Source organism: Hipposideros armiger, unplaced genomic scaffold (genome assembly GCF_001890085.2).
Source record: "Hipposideros armiger isolate ML-2016 unplaced genomic scaffold, ASM189008v1 scaffold_664, whole genome shotgun sequence".
Classification (NCBI taxonomy): Eukaryota; Metazoa; Chordata; class Mammalia; order Chiroptera; family Hipposideridae; genus Hipposideros; species Hipposideros armiger.
Window position 1 is genome coordinate 817,141 of NW_017732014.1, and position 26,000 is coordinate 843,140.

Here is a 26,000-nt window from a genome sequence, read left to right on the forward strand (position 1 = left end):
CCGTGTCTCCTCCATCAGACTGGGAGCTCCCAGTGTCAGGAGCCATGTTTCCTCCATCAGCCTGAGCATCCCCTCTCAGAGGTCTGAAAGGCCATGTCCCTAAGGCAGGTTTCACCCATTAGACCAGGAGCTCTTAGACACTGTGGACCGGGTCATTCCCCAGGCTGGAGTTTTGCCTCCCCCATCAGACCAGGCACTCTCAGAAGCTGTGTGCCTGAGTCAGGGACAGTGTCCCCCACCCTCAGACTTGAAGCTTCCAGGATCAGGGACCCAATCATTGGTAGATACCCCTAGACACCCTCTTTTCCATTCACTCATCAAATCCTAGTTTTCTGAATCAATGTTGTGGGGAGAATGCTGTCCAGTGACAGCAGGCCACCCCTGGTGAAGCCTTGGAATTCCCTTTCACCTGTCTCTCTTCTCACAGTCAACCTCCCTCCCTCGCATGAAGACCAACGCCACCTTCCTGAACCTGAACCTGGCACAGGCTGAGCGTGGGGCGGGTGGGGTCGCCGGGATGCTGGGGCTGGGCCGGGGAGCAGGAGGGATGGGGGCACTGGGGACATGGTCCTCTACCTCCCTGACTGTCTCCTCTGCCCCTTTGCCCCATCCTCCCCCACAGCCATGGAGTAGCAGCATGGCCCTGGAGACCTCCGGAGAGAAGAGCTCTTTGCACCATCCTCCCCATCTCCTCTCCCTGAGTGGAGGATCGCCGTCGTCCTACTCCTCTGTTCTCCTGCTTCCACACTAGAGTTAAAGCCGACAGGGCCCTGCTCCTTCGCTGAGCTGTCAGAGAGTCACAGAGGCCATAAACATCCTGGTTAACACAAGTGTGTGTCAGCCTCTCCTTCCATCACTGCCAACTCTGCCATTGCCTGGTAGCCTGCTTTGCTTCCTTTCCCAAGAGTATCCTCAGTCCGGTTGCATGCATGCCCAGGGATGCCCAAACCAGGGTCCTGCAAGCCCCCACTGCTTAATGTCAGGGTCTCAGGCCCTTCCCACGTCTATCCAGGTTATATCTGAGGGTCCTGCCTCCCAGTGGGCCAAGGACTGCCCCTCCCTGGGACATCAAACAGAGCTGGGTTCTGTAGGACATCGCCCTCCCCTATGCTGTACTGAGCTCACTTCATACACTGAAGCAAAGCTGCTTGTGCACAGAACAGGGAATAACCACATTTTTCAGAAAGAGTTCTAGTACTTTCTGGCCCTCATCCATTTAACCAAAGACGTGCCTTCGTGTCCTCCATTGTCCTCAGGTCCCACCCCAACCCCAGGTGGCTCTCAAACATCACCTGCACACTAAAAACATCTCCCTCCTCCTCTAGCCACAAAAAAGGCCCTGTGAATAATGAATAGAAATAGGACAGGAGTGGGGAGAAGGGATGGAGATGGGGGAGTGGGAACCAGAGAGAGTGTGTCTTTGAACTCCTCTCACTAGCAGGGTCTGAGCCACAGCCTCCACCCAATGAAGATGCCCCACTAGAGACTCCTGGTCTTGATCAGAAGTGGTGATGGCAGACTCCAGTCTCGGGGTAGAGAGGGAGGTGTGGGCAGGAATGGGAAGGCCTTATAGAGAGATTTCCCAGAAACTTTCAAGACAACCTTTCTGAAGATGGCCATGTTGAGTTGGGATGGTAAGTGGTGAAAAACCCCCAAAATGAGGGTTATAGGATCTGGGTTATAATCCCACATTTGCCATGAATTTACTAAACCCTCAGTTTGTCCATCAGTAAAAAGGTGTGGACGTAAGGTAGACTAGAGTTTTCCAAACCATTTTATTAGTCTCAGAGCACTTTCTTCAAATGCAAGCTAACATGGTTGGTCAATATATTATTTAAAATAGCAATGCAATAAAATTAGGTATCAGTTCAAAAACTATAGCCCTCTCTTGCTCCAAATTTCTACACACTTGAAAACAATTCTTTAAATTTAAATAATACTTAAATGCAAAATACCAACCAGAATCAAATGGCAGTAAAAACATTATATATAGAAATCTGTGGGACATGGCCAAAGCTTCACTTCAAGGGAGAATGATAGCTTTAAAAACTTAAATGCGGGCCGGCCGAGTGGCGCGATGGTTAAGAATTCGCTTGGGATGCCAGAGGGCCCCGGTTCGGATCCCACATATGAGGGCCAGTGACACTGCCCTCTACAGCTAAGATGCTGAACAACAGCTCAACCTGGAGCTGGGCTGCCGTGAGTCGCCGGCGACGGCGTGGGCTGCAGTCCCTGTGGCAGTGGATTGCCATGGGCTACCGTGTGTGGCCAGCAGCCAGCGTGAGCGGCCAGCAGCCGCAGTGAGCAGCCGTCCAGAAGCCGGCGACTGATCTGCCTCGCCAGAGAAGAGCGCAATGATGGTGCCAACTTGGGCCAGTGAAGCAACATCCTCCACAACTAGATTGAAGAACAAAACGACAGCAACTTGTCTGTTCCCCTTTCCCCAATTCCCCAGCACTGTTCCCATCCCCCCAATTCCCCAATAAAAAAATCTTAAAAAAAAAAAACAAAAAAAAACTTAAATGCATTGAAAGTACTAAAAGAAAAAAACTTGAAAATGAACAAAATAAGCTTTCCACTCAAGAAATGAGAAAAAGTCCACAAAATAAACCAAAGAAAAAAGGTAAAGAAATGAGAAATGTAAAAGCAGAAATGGATGAAATATAAAACAAAATTAGAGTTGGTCAATAAAACTTAAATCTGGTTCTTTGAAATTGCCAGTGAAATAGACAAACTTTTTGCAAGTATGATGAGACAGAAGAGACTAATATATAAAGTAAGAGAAACTGGTCAGTTGAAGTAGAGGATCTCTCCTGGGTTAGATGCACAATAAATATATATTAAAGGAAGAGGGTGTGGCAGGTTCTATGGATTGCTCCCCAGTGATCACTCCCCTCTCCTCTTCCATGAGGGCAGGCACTACCTCCCATGAAAGAAGCTGAAAATGTCAGGTATTAACTTTCCCAGATTGCTTTGCAGCTATAGGTGTCCATGTGACCAATTCTGTCCAATGAATAAAAGAGAGAGCCAAAAGTCCTATCTACTGACGCCATTCTCCCCACCCTCCCGCCCCCTGCCCAGGGGGCACTAAGAATTTGGAAGCTATTACCTAAATCAGTCGTCTCAGATATGAGGTTTCCAGGCAATGGCACAGCTAGGAACTGAGGATGGATTTAAGCCCATACTCTTAAACCCAACACTATTCAGCTCCAAAATGGGAAAAAGCGTCCATAGTCTCCTCACCCCTTATAAGAGTTAGTGACATATATAGGGTTAGAGCCAAGGTATATCAGTTATACTTTCTCTTGCATGGCTAGTAGGAGAGACTGGAAATAACACAAGCAACAATGAGAAGACTAATATATAAGATAAAAAGAGGGCTGGCCAAGTGACTTGTTGGTTAAGAGTTGGCTTGGGACCCCAGCTCTGAGCAGCTGGGCCAGGTTTGGATCCCACATGCAGGCCAGTGATGCTGCGCCCTCTACAGCTAAGATGGTGAACAACAGCTCAACCTGGAGCTGGGCTGCCATGAGTCGCCGGCGACAGCATAGGCTGCAGCCCCTGCTGCAGTGGGCTGCCGTGAGCCACCGTGAGCAGCTGTCCAATGGCCGGCGACCAATCTGCCTCAGCCGGGAAGAGCGCAATGATCACAATACCAACATAGGCCATTGAAGCGGCGTCTTCCACAACTAGACTGAAGAACAAAAGGACAGCAACTTATCTGTTCCCCTTCCCCGATTCCCCAACGCTGCTTTCCTCCCCCAATTCCCCAACAAAATCTTTAAAAAATAAAAATAAAAAATAAGATAAAAAGAGAAACTGGTATATGTAAGGGTAGCTTGCATAGACAGAAGATTGTTTCTCTTTCACATAAAAAGTGCCCATAAACAGATTGTTCAGAGCTGGAATGGTGCCTCCCGGTGTCATTAGGGACACAGTTCTTTCCATCTTTCTGCTCCATCGTTCCTAGCTTGGGGCTTCCCAACTATGACCATCACCTGTGGTCCAAGATGGCTGCTGGAGCTGCAGCTGCCTCACCCATGTTCCATGCAGGCAGCAGAAAGAAGGGGACAAAGGGCAACAACAGCCCACACCAGTTTATGAACTGTGTCTCTTTTAAGAACCCTTCCCCAAAGTACCATCCTACAACTTCCACTTACATCTGATTAGCCAGTTCTTAATCATATGGTGACCCTAGCTGCAAGGGAGGCTGGGAAGTGGAGTCTTTTCCCTGGGTGTTCTTTGCTCCTCCAAAGAACATCAGGGAAGACAGAAAGAATCGATCCTAGGTGGGCAGCTGGCAGGCTCTGCCATGCCAGATCTTGGAACTCCTACCTCCCAAGCTGGACAAAAATGGCCTTTCTCATCTAAACCTAAATGGAAGGAGCCACAGTGACAGTAGCAAGGGATTGGGAAAGACTGGGGCTGTGTCCAGCGGAGGCTTAACTTTGTGCACTGCAGAATGAGGCCAGCGGGAGGGGCAAAGGGAGCAAAGGAGGAGGCAGCTCAGGTTTCTAGGTCAAACCAGATCCCATATCCTCAGGGTGTGGAAGCTCAGATGTCCCCCAAACCAAGTCTCCCATCCCTCTAGTCATCCCTGGGCTCCTTGACTGAATCCTCCAGGCTGTCCAATCCCCTCCTTTCACAGTCCAAGAACGAGCAACAACAATAACCACGAAATAATAATAGGTCCTGTATCTCCAGCATTGATTTTTGTCCTTTTGCATGAACCATCTCAATGAATTCCGGCAACAACCCTTGTGAGTAGTTACTGCCAGTTCCTCCATTTTACAGGTGAGGAAACTGAGGCACAGAGAGCTGAAAACCTTGCTCTGTGTCCCACAGTTCCCATGGCTGCTGGGAGAGGCGCTAGTTGGTGAGTCCCCTTTGTCCCTCAGTGGAGCAGGCGGTCAAGGGCACACACAGGCTTGTAGCCCAGACAGAGCTGAGTTGGCCACTTTTAGCTGTGGGCATATTGCTTTTGCTCACTTGTAAAACAGAGATAATAATGGTGCCAAACTCCTAGGATTGTTGAAAAGATTAAATGAGCCGTTACAAGTAAAGAATCTAGCACATAAGTGTTCAATAAAGCACTTTGACTCCCCCATTGAGGTGTTAGCTTTTGGCAACAGGCAGATGGAAAAGTCAAAAACAACAATTTTCTGCAATGCCTTCTTCCTGGAAGACTTAATTAGCCCTACCACACAGGTTTGGTTTGCCTCGTTTTATGTAATACATGATGTTCTTAAAAATAGTATTTGCTGGAAATGGCTTACAAGACAAAGTAATACATGCGTTTGAGCTTTTAGAATCACGATATTAATCATCTCAGGTTCAAGGATAATGTGCTCTGAGCACAGAGTCTCACATCCTCCCTTTGAACGGGGACCACTTTTCCTCAGTCTCCTAGCTGTTTATTAAAAAAATAACACATCCCAGGCCCCTGCCTGGAGCCAGGAAATCTCCAGGGAAGGGACCTGAAAGCAGAATTTTTAAAATAAATAGCCTGGGTGATTTTGTCAGTTGGGAAGCTGGGACACCCAGATGCAGAGACTAGCTGACAAAAAAAAAAAAAAAGAAAATTAAGCCCAAAGAGGAGGAAGTGACTTGCCCAAAGTCATTCAGTCAGGAAGGGGCAGGGCCAGGAATTAGCCCAGAGGGGCAGGAACCGGCTCAGGATTACACAGCAGGTTTCATGCTGAGGGCTGAGACTAGGACTCTCTTTTGCCCCAGGCGGTTGATAGCAGCTCCCCCAACCCCAACACCACAAAGCTGCATGGCGAGTGGGGCCCTCAGAATCTACTAGCCGTGAGGGGAGCTAGTCCAGGCCTCCAGGGCTGCCTCTGCCTCTCTCTGCCCTCATTCTTACCCCTGTCCGTCCCCCTAGTTGCCTTCTCTCAAGTAACACTTCTGCAAGGGGGAGGGCAGGGAACAGGGGAGGGAATGACCTTGAGGCCAGAGCACACAATGGCCCAGTCACTGTCTGGAACTCTGCCAGGGAGAGGAAGGAAATCTGCCCCGGGCTGGAATGTTGATTCAGGAGAGAGAGAGGGGAGGAGGGTGCTAGAAAGAGAGGTGGAGGGAAGAGAAAGAAGGGAGAAAGAGAAGGGAGGAGAACGTGTAGGGAGAGGAGAAGGAGGGATGACAATAGACTAAGAAGAAAGAGGTGAGGAAGGAGGAGGAGGGATGAAAGAGGAAGAAGGATGAGAAGAAGGAAGAGGGGGAGGAGGAAGGGTGCCTGGCACCAGGGTGCCCAGGCCAGACTTGGGGAACCAAGCAGGGAGTCTGGTCAGCTCCAGCCCTTCATGATGCACAGTGCAGAGTCCAGAGAGGGCATCCCAGCACCCTGTGGTTGCACAGGACCAGGGCAGCTCAAGGGCCTCACCTGTGCTACTAATCATAGGCAGGAGCTCCCTGAATCCCCACAGTAACCTTCAGAAGCAGGTGTCAGCCTGCCCATTCCTCAGAAAAGGAAACTGAGGTCCCCAGAGGTCACATTTCTGGAATTACTTCCCCTTTGGATCACAGTCCATACCCTTCATCTCTCACTCCACTCCAGCCACACCGGTCTCCTGGCTATTGTTGGAATAAAGCAAGTAACTCCTGCCTCAGGGCCTTGGCACTAGCCTTTCCTCCTGCCAGGAATGTTCTTCCCCTAAATACCTGAATCACTCCATTCAGGTTCTCTGCCCAAAGAGACCCCCTGAACACCCAGTGCTGTCTAGCTTTGTTCTTCATAGCACTTATGACACACATACACCTAACTATATCTTCCTTCTTCATTTCTTCATTATCTGTCTTCTCCTCCAGACAGCGAGCTCCATGGTGCAGGAATTTTATCTCTTTTGTTCACTACTTTTGTGTTGACCCTCTAAATCAGTGCTTGGCACACAGTAGGTGCTCAATAAATAGTAGCAGTAATAGTAACAATAAGGAGACTTACCTTACCAGGTAACAAAACATACGCTAGAGCTATTGTATTAGTTATTTGACTGCTGTGTAACAAACTCAGCAGCTTTGTTATCTCACAGTTTCTGTGAGTCAAGAATTCGGGAGTGGATTCGCTGGTTGGTTCTGATTTAGGGTCTCTCCTGAGGGTGCAGTTAAGATGGCCGCTGGGCTACAGTCGTCTGAAGGCTTGGCTGGAGCTGGAGGACCCACTTCCTGGCTAACTCACCTGGCTGTTGGCAGGAGGCCTCCATTCCTTGCCACATGGACCTCTCCATAGAGTGTCCTCATGACAAGGCGGCTGAATTCTCCTGGTGCAAGTGATCCAATAGGAGAGCAAGGGGGAAGCCATGATGCCTTTTATGACATGTCTGAGAAGCCACACACCATCCCTTGCACCATGTTCTACTTGCTAGAAGCAAGTCACTGCAACCAGACAGATCCAAGAGGAGGGGGATGCAGCCCCACCTTTTGAAGGGAAGATTGTCGAAGAAGTTGTGGACATAGTTTAAAACCACCGCAGCTGTAATAATTAAAACAGTGTGAAACGAGCAAAAGAACCAACAGAAAGACAGTGAAAAGTTGTCTTAGTCTCCGCGGGCTGCCATAACAAAATACCACACACGGGGTGACTTAAACAACAGGAATTTATTTCCCCCAGTTCCGGAGGCTGGAAAATCCAAAATCAAGGTGCCAGCAAGGTAAGTTGCACTCTGAGGCCTCTTCCCACGGCTTTCAGATGGCTGCCATCTCGCCATGTGTACACATGTCTTCTTTGTGGGCTCACGGGGACAGAGAGAGGGTAAGCTCTCTCTCTGGCATCTCTTCTTATAAGGACATCAATCCTATCAGATCAAGGCCCCACCCTTAGGACCTCATTTAACCTTAATTACTTCCCTAGAGGCGCTGTCTCCAAATGCAGGCACATTGGGGTTTAGGGCTTCAGCATGTGAATGCTTACTCAGGGCAGCACAAGAGCAGAATCACTGCCTGGCACTCCAAGAATAGTGCCAGGCAAACCATCGGTGCTCAATAGATGTTTGATAACTAAAAAGATGAATGGGTGAATGAATGAATTCGACAAATATCTGTGGAGTGTGTACCTGAGCAGGCACCGTATAAAGTCATGGGCGCACATACTGACCCCCAGAGCTGTGTTCCTGGCCTCACAAAGTCCACAGCCCAGAGTGGGGAATCAAACATTAACAGATCAGTAGAAAAAGTCATTACAAAGTATCGTGATGCTCTGACCGAAAAGTGTGAATTCTGAGAGAGAAATGCCAGACCATGAAATTTAGGTGGAGGCTCCAAAGCGGGCTCCCAGAGGGGTGACATTTAAGATGTGTATTAGTTTCCTGTGGCGGCTGTAACAAGTGTAGTGTCACAAATGTAGTGGAGTAAAACAGCGGGGAAAGGTATTCTCTTACATTTGGGAAAGTCAGAGGTCCGAAGTGAGTCTTCCGGTGATAAAATCAAGGTGTCAACAGAGCTGGTTCCTTCTGGAGGCTCTGGGGAAAAAAATCTGTCGCTTGCCACTTCTAGCTTCTGGTTGCTGCCAGCATTCTTCATCTCGAGGCAGCATAACTCCCATCTCGGCTTCTGTCATCACGTCCCCTCCTCTTCTGTAGTCAAATCTCCCTCTGCCTCGTTCTTACAAGGACACTTGGGATGACACTTAGGGCCCGCCCAGATAATGCAGAATCAATCATCTCCTTATTTCCTGGTCCCGAAATTCATCACTTACATGGTAACGTTCACAGGTTCCGGGGATTCAGACTTGGATATGGGAGACATCAATCAGCCAAACACAAGGTGAGGCCTGAAAGGTCAGAGGAGCTGGGTAGAAAGTTAGCAGGGAAAAGCATTTCAAACAGAGGGCATAGAATGTGCTAAGGCCAGGAGGCAGGAAAGCAGGTTCGAGGCCAGTATGGCTGGAGTGGAGAAAGCAAGGGGAAAGTTGAGGAGGTGAGAGCAAATGAGGACAGAAATCATACAAGGCCTTGTGGGCCACGATGAAGACTGACTGTTACCTCAAGTGAAATGTGAGCCGCAGGAGGGCTCTGGGCAGCATGTGCAAAGGCCTAAGGCTCTATCTCAGGTTCGAACAGGATCCCTCTGGCCACATGTTAGAAGAGACTGTTGGGAGCAGATGTAAGAGCAGGGAGCCTTGGGGCCGGCGGAGTGGCTCAGTTGGTTCAGAGCTCGCTCAAGAGTTTGAGCTCTGAGCAACAGCGGTTCGATTCCCGGCCCGAGCTGAGCAGCCACTGAGCTGCCAACAAGTGGCAGGATGGCTCAGCTTAAAAAAAAAAAAGAGCAGGGAGCCCAGGGAGGAGGTGACAGCAGGGGTGACAGGAAGTGATGGCAGCTGGACCAGGGTGGTGGCCATGGAGGTGGGGATAGATTTTGAAGATGGAGCCAACAGCATTGGCTGATGGACTGGACATGGCATAAGGGCAAAGAGGAGTTACAGGATCTCCAAGCTTTGGGCCAGAGCAGACACAGGACGCAGTTGCCATCCAGGAGGCTAGAAGGCTGACGGCGGATCAGGGTCAGAAGTTAGAATGAAGACGTGTTACACTTGAGAGGTCACTGAGCGCAGAAACTTGCCTGGACCCCAAGGCACACAGGCTCCGGGAGGGAAGTTGGAAGCAGGCTGCGGATTGTGGTTTTCACCCACCTCACAGGGCCCCTTATCCTCTCCCCCAACTTCCCCTCATGCCCGGGTGGAGTCGGTCTTGTTTTCTTCCCTCTCATCATCCGTTTTATGATGGGGAAGGCTGGTTTTCCCCTAACCCGGCAGACACCTCTTCCCTCTGCCCGTCCCTGACCCTCCCGCCTTGGGAAGCCCCGCACTGGCCTCCTAAAATGTCCCAGCAGGATGGGGCCCTTGCCACCCGTTCATCCAGTCAGATGGGCCCCAAAAGGGGAAGTGGGTCACCCGGCATGCGGTCAGCTCAGGACTTCAGGGTCTTGTCTCCTGGATGCCCCACCACAGCCCTGGGAGGCTGGGAGAGGAACCACCAACTCTTTCTACATTTCACACGAGAAAACTGGAGCTCCAGGAGAAGCCTGTGCTCACTCAAGACACTCCTCGAATGGGGGAGTCAGGATTTAAACCCAGGTCCTGACAGAAAGATGTCTCTGTTGTAAGCTCTGAGGAGAAGACAATAGGTGAACAGAACCCAGTCCTGTCTTCCTAGGGCCCACTGTCACAGACAGTGACACTCCAGCATTGGTCAGGGCTGAGATCTGAGATGGGGGCACGCAGGAGGCTGGGTGGGAGGACACCTGACCCAGCGGGGGGTCAGGGAGGGCTTTCTGGAAGAGGGAATGACTCATTGAGACCTAGAGGATGGGCAGCAGTTAACAGGTACAAATGTTTCAGGGAGAGGGAACAGCATGTGCAAAGGCCCAGGATTAAGCGGGAACCTGGGGGCATCTAAATCTGATTGAGCCTCTCCCCTGATTAAATTCTCCTATGTCTGCCTTGGCAAGCTCTTTAGCCTGGCATTCATTCATTCATTCATTCATTCATTCATTTAAGCAAATATTCCCTGTATGTAGTTAGTGTCAGGCCCTGTGGAGATAGAGAAGTGACCACAACAGCCCCACAGGACTGTGACCCTGACCTGGGGAGTCAGGGAGGGGTTCTGGAGGAGGAGGCATCTACTCCAAGACCTGAAGGAGGGGTAAAAAAGATGCTGGGGAAGAGACAGGGAAAAGTGTTCCAGGTAGAGGGAACAGCCTGTGCAAAGGCCTGACGGTAAGTTCTGAGAATGGCTTGCTCCAGAAATAGATCATGGTTCAGCTGAAGCACAGCGTGGTTCGGGAAAGGCTAAAGAGGCCAACCTTGTGGCCTGTGTATGCGCTTCCTTCCAAGGTACTGGGGAGCCACAGAAAAGTCGTGAGCAGAGGAGAGGCAGGAGTAGGCTTATAAGTCAGAACGATAGCCCCCCACCTGCACAGGGAGGATGAACGTAGTGAAGTTACAGAGTCATAGATGGTGTTTTGTTGTTTTTTGTGTGTGTGGGGAGGGTGGACTTGTACCCAGTTCCAAGGGAGGGAGTCCAGGTTTTCTGGGGCCTCGGCTCTCCTCCTGCTCTGGATGGGAGTCCTGGCCCATAGCAACCGCTAGGTGGTGCCAGTACACCACCAGGCAGCTCCTGGGCTTATGACAGAGTGGTCAGGCCCAAAGCCCAGAACTGTCCCCTGAGTCACAGGAGTAAGTCCCACATGCACTCTGCCTCTCTGTCCCTTGGTCCTGGCCTCCTCCAGAACTGAGATTTCAAGCATACAGGGGCTCTCCCGAGTTCAGGGCTCAAGAAAGAGCTGGCTGGGCTGCAACAGACATGTTCTTCATATCCAATCATCTTGGAAGCTCAGACTGGAGCACCTCCCCCATCCGAATGGGGCTACCTGGCTTCTTCAGATTAGAAACTCATCTCACACATCAGAATGGGCCATTTTTACCTCCCCCAACAGACCGGAAATCCAGATTAGAGACTTGTTCTCCCTCCATGGCACTGGGACTTCTTATCTTCTCTGTCTAATTTGGGAAATCCCGTCTCCCCCATCAGACTTGGAGAGGGCTTCTTATGGTCCCCATGGGTTTGGGGCTCCTTGTCTCCCCCATCGGACTGGGGAAAGCATTGTCTCCCCTTCAGATCAGAGGGGAAGATTTCTCTGCCCTGGCAAAGATTTACAGGTCCGTCTTCCATCCATGGGCGGAGCCACACCTAGTGTACCCAGAGAGAAACTGAGGCACAGAGCAGCGAAGCAGCACGGCCCTGGCAAGTTGAGTTGCTCCATTCCCCTCTTTGTCCCCCTCAATACCTGTCCCCCACCCCCACCCACCCTGCGCCTTGGGTAACTCCTCTGGCATCAGGAGTAGGGGAATTCTGCCTGACTGCAGCTGTGTGCTTGTTGCTGGTGGCCCAGGGTTAAAGTCCTTAGCTGAGCTTGGGGCTCAGGGTGGGGAGGGAGGGAAGGGTGGTGGCCTAACCCAACAGGGGACTCCCCAGAGGTCGAGCCCTCCAGACAGGGAGGGTGAGGGATTGGCAGGGCTGCATCCGGTCCTCACAACAGGGAGGCAGGGGGTGGGTTCGAATCTCCCTGCTTCAGTTCCAAACTGTGCGGCCTTGGACCAGGAAACTGGCCACCTCTCCAAGCCTCAGTTTCCCCAGTTGTCAGGAGTAGAGAGCGTGGAAGTGTAAAGACTGAGGTCACCTCCCCCAGCCTCAGTTTCCTCAGCTGTGAAAAGGAAAGACTTCTCTGTTGGTTATGAAGACTCACTGAGTTTATGCACGAGAAACCTTTGGGACAATGGCTGATAGTGGCCCCAGAAGTCAGCATGGACCCTACAATCTCTCTTTCCCAGAAGGTTGCCTCCTCAATCTCTGAAATTGATCTGCTTCACTCTTCCCTCACCTCCCCTCCTAACCCAAGCCACCTGTTTTCTTGCAGCACACCTAGTCTCCCTGCATAGCCAGAGGGGTCTTTCTAAAAGTCAACCCTGGCATCGTCACAGAACCTGCTGTAGCTCCCCAGTGCCCTCAGGAGAAAGCCCAAAGGCTGCACCCCAGCCACAGACCTCCTGGATGCTGCGTGGCCTGACCACTGCTTGCCTCCACCCTCCTCTCTGGTTTTCTAATCAATCCTTGTGCTATCCTCCTTCAAACATGACCCCAACTGCTTCAGGTCTCAGCCACAACATCAAGGCCCTCGGGATGTCTTCCCTGGTCCCCACAAACCAGGCCTGGTCCTCTCATTCCTCCCTCCCCTGTTCCCCTGTACCTCTCCACTCAGCCCCTACCACAGGTAGAATTAAGATGTATTGGGGTATCCACCTTCAAAATAGCCTCTAAATCCAGCCACTTCTTCCCATTTCGACTCCCTCACCCTGGTCCAGTCACCATCACATCACCTACAGCCTGGACCATTACAGCCGCCTCTCCACTAGGTTCCCAGCCTCTGTCCTTGCCTTCACATGTAGCCAGAGGGACCCTGTTAAAACCTAAGTCAAATCATGTCTCCACTGCTTAGAACCCCCCAATGGCTCCCATCTCCTCCCGAGTAAACGCCAAAGTCCCTGTAGTGACTCACAAGACCCAGAGAATCTGCTCAACATGCCCCCCCCACCCCGCCACCATCTCCCCTATCTCACTCCCACTCTCCTGCCTGCTCGCTCTGCTCCAGCCACATTTGCCTCAAACAGCCAGTACAAACCACCTCAGGGCCTTTGCACATGCTATTCTTATGGCCTAGAACACTCTTCCCCTAGATATCCACGTGGCTTTTTCTCTCACCTCCTTCACATCTTTGCCCAAATGCCACTCTTTATAGGGGCTCCCCTTGGCCACTGGATTTAAACAATACTTTAAACCACTCCCCACTCTCCTCCCTAAAGTCCCTTGCCAGCTTTATTTTTCTCTCCAGCAAATACCGGGGGTGTGCCAAAAAAAATGTATACAAGTGGACACTTTGGTCAACATTGCTCAAGCAGAAGTCCACCATAATCAGAAGTGTCTGGACACTGATGGTAACCACTTTGAGCACCTCTTGTAATTGCAGGAGTCAAACGTGACTTGTATTCATCTTTTGTTATAGGTATATATTGAGTATTACAATTTTAATACAATTTTCCTTTCTTCAAATGTGTATACATTTTTTGTGCACCCTCTGTATGTGACACTGTCTATATTTTTCTTGTCTTGCTGACAATCTGTCTCGAGGACTAGCCTCTGACTTCCCAAGGGCTGGAAACTTATTTGTTCACCACCAGAGCAAGGCCTGAAATACCTGTTGGCAGAGAGAATGGATTGTAAATGTTTATTTTGACGAGGTAAGAGGTTCACAAGTTTCAAACTCCAACAAGCACAAAATGGAAGAGAGAAGTCGCCTCCCCACCATGACCCCTGCCTTACCCCTTTCCAGACCTGCTCTCACCTCCCACTTTTGCTCCTACCTGTTTCTTGTGTTTTATTCCAGAAATAGTCTATGCCCGGACAAGAAAATAGGTATATACATTTCTTCCCTACCCCTTCTTTACACCAGTGGCACCCACTCTTATCCTGTTCCGTATTTCCCCTTAACAATACATCTGACAGACCACCCTGCATCAGCCCAGGAAGTCCTTCCTCATTCTCTCTCTCACTCCTTTTTTTTTGTTTGTGTTTTTGTTTTGTTTGTTTCGTTTTTCAGCAGCCGCCTATGTGGTGTCTAAGGTAGAGAGAGCTTTCGTCACAATCTATTTCTCATGAGCGTTGGAGCTTGGTGGCCAGGAGTTTGGACATGTCTCACAGACCCAGACTCACATCGTTGCTTTGTAACCACACGCTGCTGGTGGGGACACAAACCAGTGTAGCCACCCTGGATAATAGTTTGCAGTTCCCCCTGAGGTTAAACATATACTCCTCATGTGACCCAGCGATTTTGTTCCTGGGTATTTACCCAAGAGAAATGCAGACCTCTGGTCACACAGAAACCTGTCCGTGCTTGTTTATAGCAGCTCTATTCATGATCGCCAACAACTGGAAACAACCCAAACGTTTTCCAACTGGTAGATGGACAAGCAAACTGTGGTTCACCCACACGGTGGAATATTACCCTGCAATGAAAAGCAACAAGCTGCAGATACACACGACAACATGGATGAATCTCAAATGCATGAAGCTGAGTGAAAGCAGCCAGACTCAAGGCTATGTTATCTGATTGATAGGACATTTGAAAAAAAAGGCCATATGATAGGGACAGAATACAGATTGGTGGTTACAGAGGTGGGGTGGGGCAAGGCTGTGACCACAGAGGACTAGCACAAGGGGACTTTGAGGAGCGATGAAAATCATCTCCATTTCGATTCTGAGGTTGACTACACAAGTGCATGCATGTCGCAAAGCTTCTAGAACAGTACCTCCAAAAGGGTCAATTTTACTGCCTGTAAATTTTTGGATGAATTTTTTTAAAGGCTACATACTGTATGATCCCATTTCTATTACATTCTGGAAAACCAAAACTATAAAAATAAAAATAAAAAACCCAGATCAGTGGCTGCCAGGGACTGGGAATGAGGGGAGGGTTTGATTACAAAGGGACACAGGGATAATCTGAGGTGACGGAAATGTTCTGTCTTAATTGTGATATGATTATATGACTCTAAATTTTTATCAGAACTCCTCCAAAGTACACACTTAAAATGGGTGTGTTTTATTGTATGTATATATACCTCAATAAAGTTGGTTTTTAAAAATCTTATCTCCCTTCCCCTTCCCTGGCTGTGTGACCTTAGTCAAAGCCCATAACCTCTCTGTGCCTCGGCTGAAGGGGGAGGGAGATGGGGAAGGAGGGGATGCACAGCCAGGGTGGGTGCCAAGGTCTCAGGTCTCACCGTGGGTAAAAACAAGAAACATTTACAAACAAAACAGAAGTGCTTTATGGGCCTTTAGGGTGGAACTGGTGACAGAGACCTGAGCTGCTGACAAAGGCCCCTGTGTCTCGGGACTGAGGTCCTGGGCTGAGTACTGTTAGGCCTTACCTGAGTCCCTTTGAACCACTGGGCACTCTTTTGTTGACCTAGAAAAGCAAGTACAGCCATCTCTAGATCCCAGAGGGATGGTATCAGGGGGGCACAATTCAGCACATTGTAAGGAAGCCTTTTCAAATGTCAGATGGGCCTGACAGACCCACTTCCTGAGGTCTCAGCTGTTTGGGGCAGTGTTTGGGTAAGCACAGTAGTGACAGCCTTGGGTCTGCCTTCACAAGGGAGCCTGGGCTGCCCCCGGATAATGACATTCCAGTGTGGTTGAAGAACCCAGTAGGGCACCCGACCTAGCCTACGAAGAGAAACCAGGGAGGGCTTCCAAAAGGAGAGACCGCTAAAGCTGAGACCTGATATGTTTATTAAACACCTACTGTGTGCCCTGGTTTGGATCTCACAGGAAGAGGCATATCTTTGAGGCTAAAGTGAAAGAGGCATGCAGGGGCAGGAGGGTGGGAGGAGAGGCCCCTGCTAAAAGCAGGGGTGTGGATGGCGGGCCGAGCAGTGGGAGATAAAGCAGGAGGGAGGTGGTGCCTGGTGCGGGGCCTCCGCGGCAGGAGCCTGGACTTTCTCCCTCTGACACAGGAAGCCAGAGCAGCTTCTTAGGATCCATCCACGTGTGCAGGGAGGACAAGATGGGGGGAGGCCCAGAGGGCAAAGGGAGGCAACGGGAATGAGAAGCAGCCGTGGCTCATGGTTTGGGGAGGATGAGAAGACAGAGGCCTCGTCTTCTCAGTCCAGCCGGAGACCCTTCAACCCTGAGCTAGAAGGCCTTCGCCACTGGAACTTCCTCATTTCTACAACTTGAAGGCAGTGAGCTTTAGGTCTGCCAAGGATGCATTCTTGTTATTTGTCAGTTCCTAAGACTCTCTAACACGATCATTCGGCATTTCTTAACTTCTGTTAGTCTTTGCGCCTAATGTTCTACAATTACGAGTTTCTTCGATCCTCTGATTCTAGGACGCCTTCATTCAGTAAATCTTCAGTGAGCCTCTATCCTGTTTTAGGTGCCAAGGGCACAGAAAAGAACAAAATGGGTGACATTCCTGCTTTTAGGGAAAGGATTTTATTGAGTATTCACTATACACCAGGCTCTGTTCTAGGTGTGAACAGATAGCTCATTTGATCCTGTCACCCGCCATCTGGGTTAGAGGCTTGTGTTATTCCCATGAATGAAGAAACTGAGGCACAGGGTACTGGAATGTCTTGTTCCTAAAAGTCCGGGCCTCTAGAATTCTTTGCCCCTATGATTCTAAGTATCTAGAATATTTTGTCCTAGTGCTCAATCTCACTATTGAGCCAGGAACTGCAAATTAGAACCACCATAAGATTCATGCACGCATGCACGCATGCCAGGATGACTCGTATTTTGAAAGTCTGGCCCGATCCAGTATTGGCAAGGGTTCCGGGCAAGGAGAATTCCCAGCAGACATTGGAGATGTAAGTGAAAAGGGGCACAGCCACATCTGTCTGGCTGTATCTTCCACAGCTGGACATATGCATACCCTGTGTCCCAATAGTTCCACTCCTGGGTAACGCAGAAAAACGCATGCTCACCGGCCCAGGAGATGCACACAGCATTGTTCAAAAGAGTCAGAAACTGGGGCTGGCCGAGTGGCGCGATGGTTAAGAACTGGCTTGGGACACCAGAGGGCCCCGGTTCGGATCCCACATATGAGGGCCAGTGACACTGCCCTCCACAGCTAAGATGCTGAACAACAGCTCAACCTGGAGCTGGGCTGCTGTGAGTCGCCGGCGACGGCTTAGGCTGCAGCCCCTGTGGCAGTGCGTTGCCATGGGCTACCGTGTGTAGCCAGCAGCCAGCGTGAGCGGCCAGCAGCTGCAGTGAGCGGCCGTCCAGAAGCCGGCGACTGATCTGCCTCGCCTGGGAAGAGCGCAATGATGGTGCCAACTTGGGCCAGTGAAGCAACGTCCTCCACAACTAGACTGAAGAACAAAACGACAGCAACTTGTCTGTTCCACTTCCCCCAATTCCCCAGCACTGTTCCCATCCCCCCAATTCCCCAATAAAAATCTTTAAAAAAAAAAAAAGTCAGAAACTGGAGACCACTCACGTGCCCATCAACAGGAGAATGGATTAATAAATTGCGGTATATCCACATAGGAGAATAGTATACAGCAATGAAAATGAAGCTACTCCAATAGATGCCGGCACATGAATGAACCTCAGAGGCATAGAATTGACTGGAAGAAGCCAGATCCAAGAGGTTGTACTGTAAGACACTGTTTATTAAAAATTCAACACTGTAGTGGTCAGGTGTGTCTTAATAGGTAGAAAAAGTGTAAAGAAAAGCAATAAAAGCATAAAAGAATACGGCTTACCTTGAGGGGAGGAAAAGCGTTGTGATTTGAAAGAGGCATGAAGCGGCTTTTGAGAAACTGGAAACACCATTTCTGAATCTAACTGCTCTCTTTTACAATAGCTTGTGAAATGGAGCATTATGTTTTATACAATTCTCCACATCTTATTTCATAATTTTTAAACATATATGTATGTATATATACATATATATATTTTTTTAATTTTTTTTTTTAAGATTTTTATTGGGGAATTGGGGGGATGGGAACAGTGCTGGGGAATTGGGGGAAGGGGAACAGACTAGTTGCTGTCGTTTTGTTCTTCAGTCTAGTTGTGGAGGATGTTGCTTCACTGGCCCAAGTTGGCACCATCATTGCGCTCTTCTCTGGCGAGGCAGTTCAGTCGCTGGCTTCTGGACGGCCGCTCACTGCGGCTGCTGGCCACTCACTGCGGCTGCTGGCCGCTCACGCTGGCTGCTGGCTACACACGGTAGCCCATGGCAACTCACTGCCACAGGGACTGCAGCCTACGCCGTCGCCGGCGACTCATGGCAGCCCAGCTCCAGGTTGAGCTGTTGTTCAGCATCTTAGCTGTGGAGGGCAGTGTCACTGGCCCTCATATGTGGGATCCGAACCGGGGCCCTCTGGCATCCCAAGCGAGTTCTTACCATCGCACCACTCGGCCGGCCCTTTTTTAATTTTTTTTTTAGCTGAGCCATCCTGCCATCTGTTGGCAGCTCAGTGGCTGCTCAGCTCGGGCTGGAACTCGAACCGCTGTAGCTCAGAGCTCAAACTCTTGAGCGAGCTCTTAACCAACTGAGCCACTCGGCCGGCCCTAAACATATATTTTTAATCCCACGATTCTACATCTCTTTGTTCCTCACATGACTTTGTTCTCCAGGGGGAGAAAGTTCCTGAGCCCCGGCATGGAGGCCAGAGGGTGCAGCAGGAACCCACGAGAAGAGAATTTGGGATCTGAAACACACAAGGCAATTTGATTTTCCCAGAAGTGAGCAAATGTGTGTGACTCTGTGTGACCACAGGAGGCCAAAGTGATAAGTGCAGAGGGTGGGTAATGTCCAAAGTAGGTGCCACAAGCCAACCCCCGTCCCCCTCCCACCACCTGGAGAGCAAGACAGTAAAAGCTCCCGTTTATCCCATCGCTCATCAGCCAGCCCAGAGCCAAGCGCCCCGTGAGCACAAGCTCACCAACGCCTGGTGCCAGCCCCACACTTTCAGATGTGGAAACTGAGCCTGCCCAGGGTTGCACAGCTGAGAGGCTGCGGTGCAGGGGTTTGCTGCCCACTTGCAACCTGACTCCACAGGGTGGGGTAATGCAGACTCACCGGCCTGGTCCTCACTAGTGTGGGAAGGTGTTGGAGGGCAGGCAGGGATGGCCGATTAGAACGGTGGTTGGGGACAGGGGAGGGGAACGCAGCATGGCCCAGGTTCAAATGAGGAAGGGCCTGGCGTGACCTATGCTTTCCCAGGAGCCTGGGGGATTTTTGCGTCATATTTTTAGGCCTTGGTGGCCACAGTGGAGGTTGTGGCCTGGGGCTGGGGAGGCGCCAACTTCCAGGTTCCAGGGGGAAAAGCTGGCTTTTCAGGGAGGGTGCTGTCCCTTCCACTGGGATGGGCTCTGTGCTCTGCCCTGGGGAGGTGGGCTTGGGAAGGGGAACTGCTAGTTCATTGGGGAGGCTGGCCGCATCTCAGGGAGTGACTAGGCTGATGGAAGAGGCATGCTTCCCCACCCGAAGGCTCTCAAGAAGCAAGCACTAGTCTGATGAAGGAGATAGGCACCGGCTCACTCCTGGGTAATTCACAGCTTAGACTACCACTGCGGACAAGACAGTCGTCCTCTCACAGCACTCCAAGTACAATGGCCAATTCAAACTACACAACTCAGTGGGCTAGTCTGATGGAGGAGGCAGGACTCAGACCCCCCCTCAGGGAGGTTTAGCATGGTGGAGGCATGCCCACCATCTCCAGGAAACTCTGGTCTAGTCTAGTACTTAGCCAAATGTCCCCGGGGGGCCAGGGGGGTGGAATTGCCCCTCTCGATTGAGAACAACTGTTCTTGACAGATGAGGGAAGCACCCTGCCTCACCTTCAAGGAACTCCTAGTCTAATGAGAGGCATGCCCCAGCCACCCTCCCAGGGGGAGTTCCAAGTTCCAAGTCCAGATGGGAGAGGCATCACCCACTCTTAGAAATATCTAATCTGAAGAAGCCACACCCTCATTCTCAGGGAGCATCTGATCTGACAGAGGAGGAAGAACACAATTCAAACCTGCAAAGAACTCCTGCACGGCTGGGGGACATATCCCAACCCCAGTGACCTCCCAGTCGGATGGTAGAGGACTTCCTCCCACCCTTGGGGAGCTCTAGTCTGATGAGGGAGACTGGCCCCCTCACTCCCACCAGCCTTCTGTCTCGCACATTCACCCTCCTCCCTTGCCGATTAAATGAGCAGGCAGGGGGCTCCCCCCTCCTCACCTCTGTGGTGTATCCTAAAATCAGGGAACTTCTACAGGAGGACACCACAGTTTCCCAGCTCTGGGACTTCCCTTTATTTCTCAGCCCAAAACCAGGGCCTCACGGGTGGCCAGAAAAGCCTACTTTACAGATCCCTGCTCACCAGCCACTCCTGACCCAGCTCCTCACGGCAGTCACAGTGGTGACACCACCTGGCCATGGAACACCCAGTGTGCCAGGCTTGGCAGAGGCTTTCCACGCCTGACCTCGACAGTGTCTCACCCTGGGAAGGAAGGGTCCAGCTTCACCTTACTGACCAGGCTCACGGGGCAAAGCACTCGCCAGCGGCCACCCAGCCACAAACTGGCAGAGTAAAAGGTAGACCCAGGCTCGTCTCACTCCTTACGGATGAGAATGACATATCTGTGCCAAAGGCTTAATCGCTGACTCCCTGGAAACTCTCAGCCATCATGTCATTATTCTCGTGGCTCAGAGGGGGAAACTGAGGCCAAGAGAGATACGGTGCTACTCCAAAGCCACCCAGGCAGAGCTGATACTCACATTCAACTTCCCTGACTCCAGAGGCCATTGTTGCGGGTTGGGTCCTCCAGAAAGCAGAGGCTTCAAGTTAAGAGGGCAAAAGGTTTATGGGGAGCAACACATCAGAAAGGGAAGCAGGTAGCAGGATTAGGTCCAGAAAATCATCAGGCCACAATGCCAGGCTGAAGGGGAACCCGGAAAGCAAAGACTGCCCCATTAGAGGAATTCCACAGTGGGTAGAAGTGGCCAGAGCCTCCTACCCTGCCTGGCTCAGTCAGCAGCTGCAGGGTGCCCAGGAGACCGTGTTCTCAACTGGCAAGCTAAGGCAGACCTTGAGGGAGCCAACTGTGGGAGCCTACCAGGCATCCCCACCCTTAGCAGCTGGGCCATAAGTCTTTTCTTGAGGGGGGATCCAAACAGCCTGCCTCTGTGGCAGTCACTCCCATCTCTAGATTAGTAATAGCAAGCATTTAAAAATAATCTCTTCCATTTACTGTGAACTTACTCCGTGCTAGCCTGTGCCAATGTGTGTTAACTCATCTGACTCGCACAACAAGCCCGTGAGGCATGCACTATTCTTGCTCTCATTTTATACATGAGGAAACTGAGGCTCAGAGAGGATAAGTCGCTTGTCCAGGGACACAAACCTGATAAGTGGCAGAACTGGGACTCAAAACCAAACAGTTAGATAGTGAGACCTATTTACACATGAGGACACTGAGGCCCAGCATTAAACTGTCTGACTGTCCATCATCACCTTGCTAGGACCCGTCTGCCCTATACCTGACCTTCCCAGACATCCCCTCCCACCACATCGGCCCTGACTGATCAAAGCAGTGCATGGGGGTGGCAGGAAGGGTGTCCAGTCTCAAGCCTGCTGAGAGAAGATGTTGCAATCTTCTGACTCAGCGTTGTGCGTGCAGACCCAGCAAGAAGGAGAAAGGGGAAGATTAAATCTTGGCCCAGTCCCCAAATGGGCTGATACTGCTTGGTGCCAAGGCAGCTGTGGGCAGGGTGGGGGAAGAACCAGGAGGCTCAGACTATGCTCCAGGAAGCTGGCCTGCACTCACCCCTGGGCTTGGGGAAGGGGCGGCCTTGGGGGGCAGAGCCGTCTGCAGACCCACGGTGGTCTTCCAGCCCAGAGCCCAGGCTGGAGGCTGTGTGACCTGGGGCAAGGCCCTCCCCATTCGGGTTCATGGTCTCTGTCTTCCCCTGTCTGCGAAATTCACTTGCTCTCTGTTCCCTCCTGCTTCATTGCAACCTTCTCTCCTTCTGCTCTACCCTCCCTGTGCCTGGCGGTGTGGACCATGCTAGTCCCTGAAGGTGCCCTTGGACACAGGACTTTGCTATTCCATGCCTCAGTTTCCCCACCTAAACCATTCCTTCCCAGGGCATAAGGGTCTAGAACTGAACTGGGAGAGATGGCCTGCAGTCTCTGGGACTAACGACAACCCCTCCCAGGTCAGTGGGAATAGCAACTAGGGTCCTGGAGTCACAGAGACCTGGCTTAAAATCTTGACTTCCCCTGGACCTCGCCATAGGACCCCAGGCGGTGACTTCACTCTTCTGTGCCTCTTTCCTTCTCTGTAAGATGAGGATTTTAGTTGAATTTTTCTTACAAGCTGTCAAGAGGATTAAGTGGGCCAATTCCTAGCGGAAGCCTGGCCCAGAGTGAATGGGACCATCTTGTCTGGGCAGAAAAGGACAACAAAGAAGGACTGGCCTGATGGGTCAAGGCAGGCAATGTGGAGACAAGAATGGATGTCATTCATTTATTCATTCATTCTTTCGTTCTGCACACCTGGTCTCATTTCATCTGGTCAGCAGTCCTGTGAGATAGGAGCTTTTATCATCCCCAACTCCAGTATAGTCACTATAAAGTCACAACAAAGGCACAGAGAAGGAAAGCCACTTATCCAAGGTCGCACAGTTAACACATGGCAGAGCCAGGGCTCGAACCCATGTCTCTAAGCCCAGGATGTTGAAACCTAATCTCCTCAACGAAATAGGTCCTGCTGTTGAAAATTTGAGTTAATTGATAATCATAATTATTATTCCTATGGCTATAAGAGGAGTAATAACAATACGAGCTACATTGAATTGAGCACTTTCTATTCATCAGGCCTAATAAGATGGAAGCATTATTTTCTTGACTGACTCTGTTTTATAGATAATGATGTTTATGGATAGCTGGGGCTCTGTGCGGTAGTCACTAAGCTAATGAAAGCAAGAGACAGGATTGGCAGGCCTCGGACAGAAGCGAAGCAGGACAAGGCCCAGGAATTAAGCCAACAGGAACTTAGGGTTCGGACAGCCCTATCCTCTCTTCTTAGAAGGGGAAACTGAGGCCCCCAAGAGCAAGAAACCTAGCCCAGGCTCACAGCCTTCTAGCTGAGACTTAATTTCCCTCTTGGGACCTTGACCAGGTATACTCTTATCCCTTCCTTCCCCAGTGGGGTTTGGAGGAGAATGAATGGGGGAAAAAGCAGTTGGAAAAAGGAGAAGATCTGAACAGGTACAAAGGGCAGCCTGACTAAGGGAAAGTGGTTAGACACCAAGCAGGACTTCCGGGCCTTCTCTGGAAAGTTTTTGGGACTCATCCAGAGGCTGCCCCTGCCGACAGGGGGCCTCCAGAGTACAAGGCCCAGAGAGGGGAGACCCTAGTCCTCCCCGCCTGGGGTGCGGGGAGCTAGGGGGGAAAGGAGGGGGTAGTCATCCTGGTTCCATATCCTCCATTCCCGACACTGAGGGAGGCAGCTGTGGGAGCTGGGACTTTCCTGAGCAGCAGAAGATTCTGGGAAATCAGAGACAGCTATAGGGCGGGGTTGACTCCAGGCCTCCCTTTTCTTCCCTCCCCTCAGTTCCAGCTGGTTCCCCAAGCACACCTCTCTTTCCTCTGCCCCCAAGGGGTCCCTCCTCCAGCTGTGCCTCTTCCCTCAGACCATGCCCTCCACCCTCAGACCCTCTCCAAATCTCCTCTTTCTTCAGACCCTTCTTTTTCCCCCCAACTCTCTCCTCCTCCCTCAGAGCCACTGTGCTCACTTGGTCCTTCTCAGACTCCCTCAGACCCTCACCTCCCTCCTCAGACCATTCACTTCTCTCTCAGACCTGTCTTCCTACTTCAGATCCTCCTCCCTCAGGCACTCTTAACCCTCATCCATCCTCAGACTGGTAACCACCAGCCCTTCCAAGCCTGCTCTGAGCTAAGCACAGACATCCTCCTCCCCAGTCCTGTCTGGGCTCAGAACCATTGCTCCACCTGCCACAGGGAGCTGGGGAGTGGGAGGAATCTTGAATCGTGGGTGTCCTTCCAACCCTACCTCCTAGGGTCTCCAGCTGACCAGGCCTGCCCCTCTGAGGCTCAGCGTCCCTATCTGTATAATGGGGTCGTGCTCTACATCCCACCCCTCTCCTGTGTTTGACAATCCCTGGAGGTGAGGGCTGGGTGAGTGGGGACAGCAGCACCCCCCTTGTTGTAGCCCCCACAACACTGAGAGGCAGGGGTTGACATCAGCCCCATTGTCCAGAAGAAAAAACTGAGTGTCAAAAAATACGACTTGTTTGAGGTCCCAGGGAAGCAAGGAATGGAGGTGAGATTTGCATTCAGGTCTTGCTCCGCCCCCACATCCCCCCCATTACAGGGGGCTGAAGGGGGAAATCCAGAGAAAGGTAAAAAAAAAAAAGGAGGTGGGGGAAGAGGTCAAGTCTCTGCCTACAGCTGCTCATCACATTCCGGGTTTAACGATCCATTGGGGTGGGGCCTGAGTCCCCGGCAAATTCCCTTCTTGGGGACGAGGCCCCACCCCCACTTTCGGGGTTCCGGAGAGACGCTGCCTGGGAGAAAGAGACACAGAGATCGAGAGACAGAGACTGGGCGGGCTGCAGGCTGCGAGAGGGAGGCCTGGGATGAAGGGACAGAGCTGCAAAGACAGGGGGAGACGTACAGAGAGAACCAGGGCGACCCTGCGTGCCGCCTGGCCAGCCTCAGGTTGCAGCACCCACTACCCCGCGCCCTAGGTCCCCAAAGCCTCCCCCTTCTCCTCCTGCAACTCCGTGACCTGGGCTCAACCTCAGCGACGGCCCCGCCCCCAGGGAAATCCGGGAAAGCCCCGTGCCGCTGGGGCCCCTCCCCGGGGCGGGGAGAAGCGCTGCAGGGGAGGGTACCCGGGAGAGACCCGCCCCCACCCCTCCCCCCACCCAGCTCCAGCCTGCCTGTGAGTCACGTCCCCCAACCCGCCCGGCCTGTTCCCCACCCATCGACCCCTCCCGGGATGGGAGGGGGACGTGAGAGAGAAGGGGGAGCCAACTGCCCCCCGCCCTGGGACCGGAGCTTTGGTTGCTCCGACTCTGGTTTGTGTCTCTCTGAGTCTCTTGCTATCTCTCTGTTTCTCTTCCTTGGTCTCTCACGATCTCTATGCCTCTGTCGCCGAGTCTCTTTCTGTTCCTTTAGGATTCCTGGTGCCCGGCTGCGTGGGCTGGGTCCAGAGACCTCAAGGAGAGAGACACATTCAGTGTTTCTCTGTGCACCCTCCACCGCACCCACCCACCCCCAGCAAAGCTCAGACCCAAGGCGGGGGAGGCACGTGGGGAGGCAGAGATGGGGGCAGGGCAAGCTGAGGGAGAGTGCCTGGAGCCTGCCGAGGACAGTCCCGGCCCTGGGTGCGTCCTGTCGCTCCCACAAAGGAGGAAACGGCTCAGAGAGGGGAAGTGCGTGGTCAAGGTCACCCGGCGAGGAAGTGGGAGTAGGGACTCGAACCCGCGCCCTAGCAACCCCAGGGAGTCATAGAATACCCTCCCTGGGGGAGAGGCTGAGAAGCAGACAACATTCGAGAGACACAGAGATAGTGAGAGACACAAGACAAGAGAGACAGAGATAGAGACAGAGGTGGAGACGAGATAGAGATAGAGATATAGACGAGGATATAGAGATGGAGATTCAGAGAGAGACCTATACCCAGGGGAGAGCGCTAGAGAGAGAGAGTTACAGAGACTGAGAGAGAGATAGAGACATCGCCAGAAAGGCAAAAACACAGAGACAGAGACTGAGAAAGGCCCTAGCCGCAAGGGTGGGGACCCCCCCAATCCCAACCCCGCCTCCTTCCCACCCCCAGCCGAGGCCTGGCCGCAGCGGGCGCCGCGGGGCCGGGAGGGGCGGGCAAGAGGCACGGTGCGGGCGGGGCGGGCGG

The 26,000-nt window shown here is 51.7% G+C and overlaps 1 protein-coding gene across 2 annotated transcripts in view; it reads left to right on the top strand.

Annotated features, from left to right (window-relative positions):
* Window positions 1-830, top strand: part of CEACAM16 (CEA cell adhesion molecule 16, tectorial membrane component) — an 8,388-nt gene extending 7,558 nt beyond the window's left edge. For both annotated transcript variants that reach the window (XM_019626228.1, XM_019626229.1), the window contains exon 6: window positions 623-830. In XM_019626228.1, coding sequence (XP_019481773.1) covers window positions 623-633 — 11 coding nt within the window. In that variant the 3' untranslated portion in view covers window positions 634-830. The remainder of the gene's footprint in view (window positions 1-622) is intronic.
* Window positions 831-26,000: the final 25,170 nt, after the last annotated feature.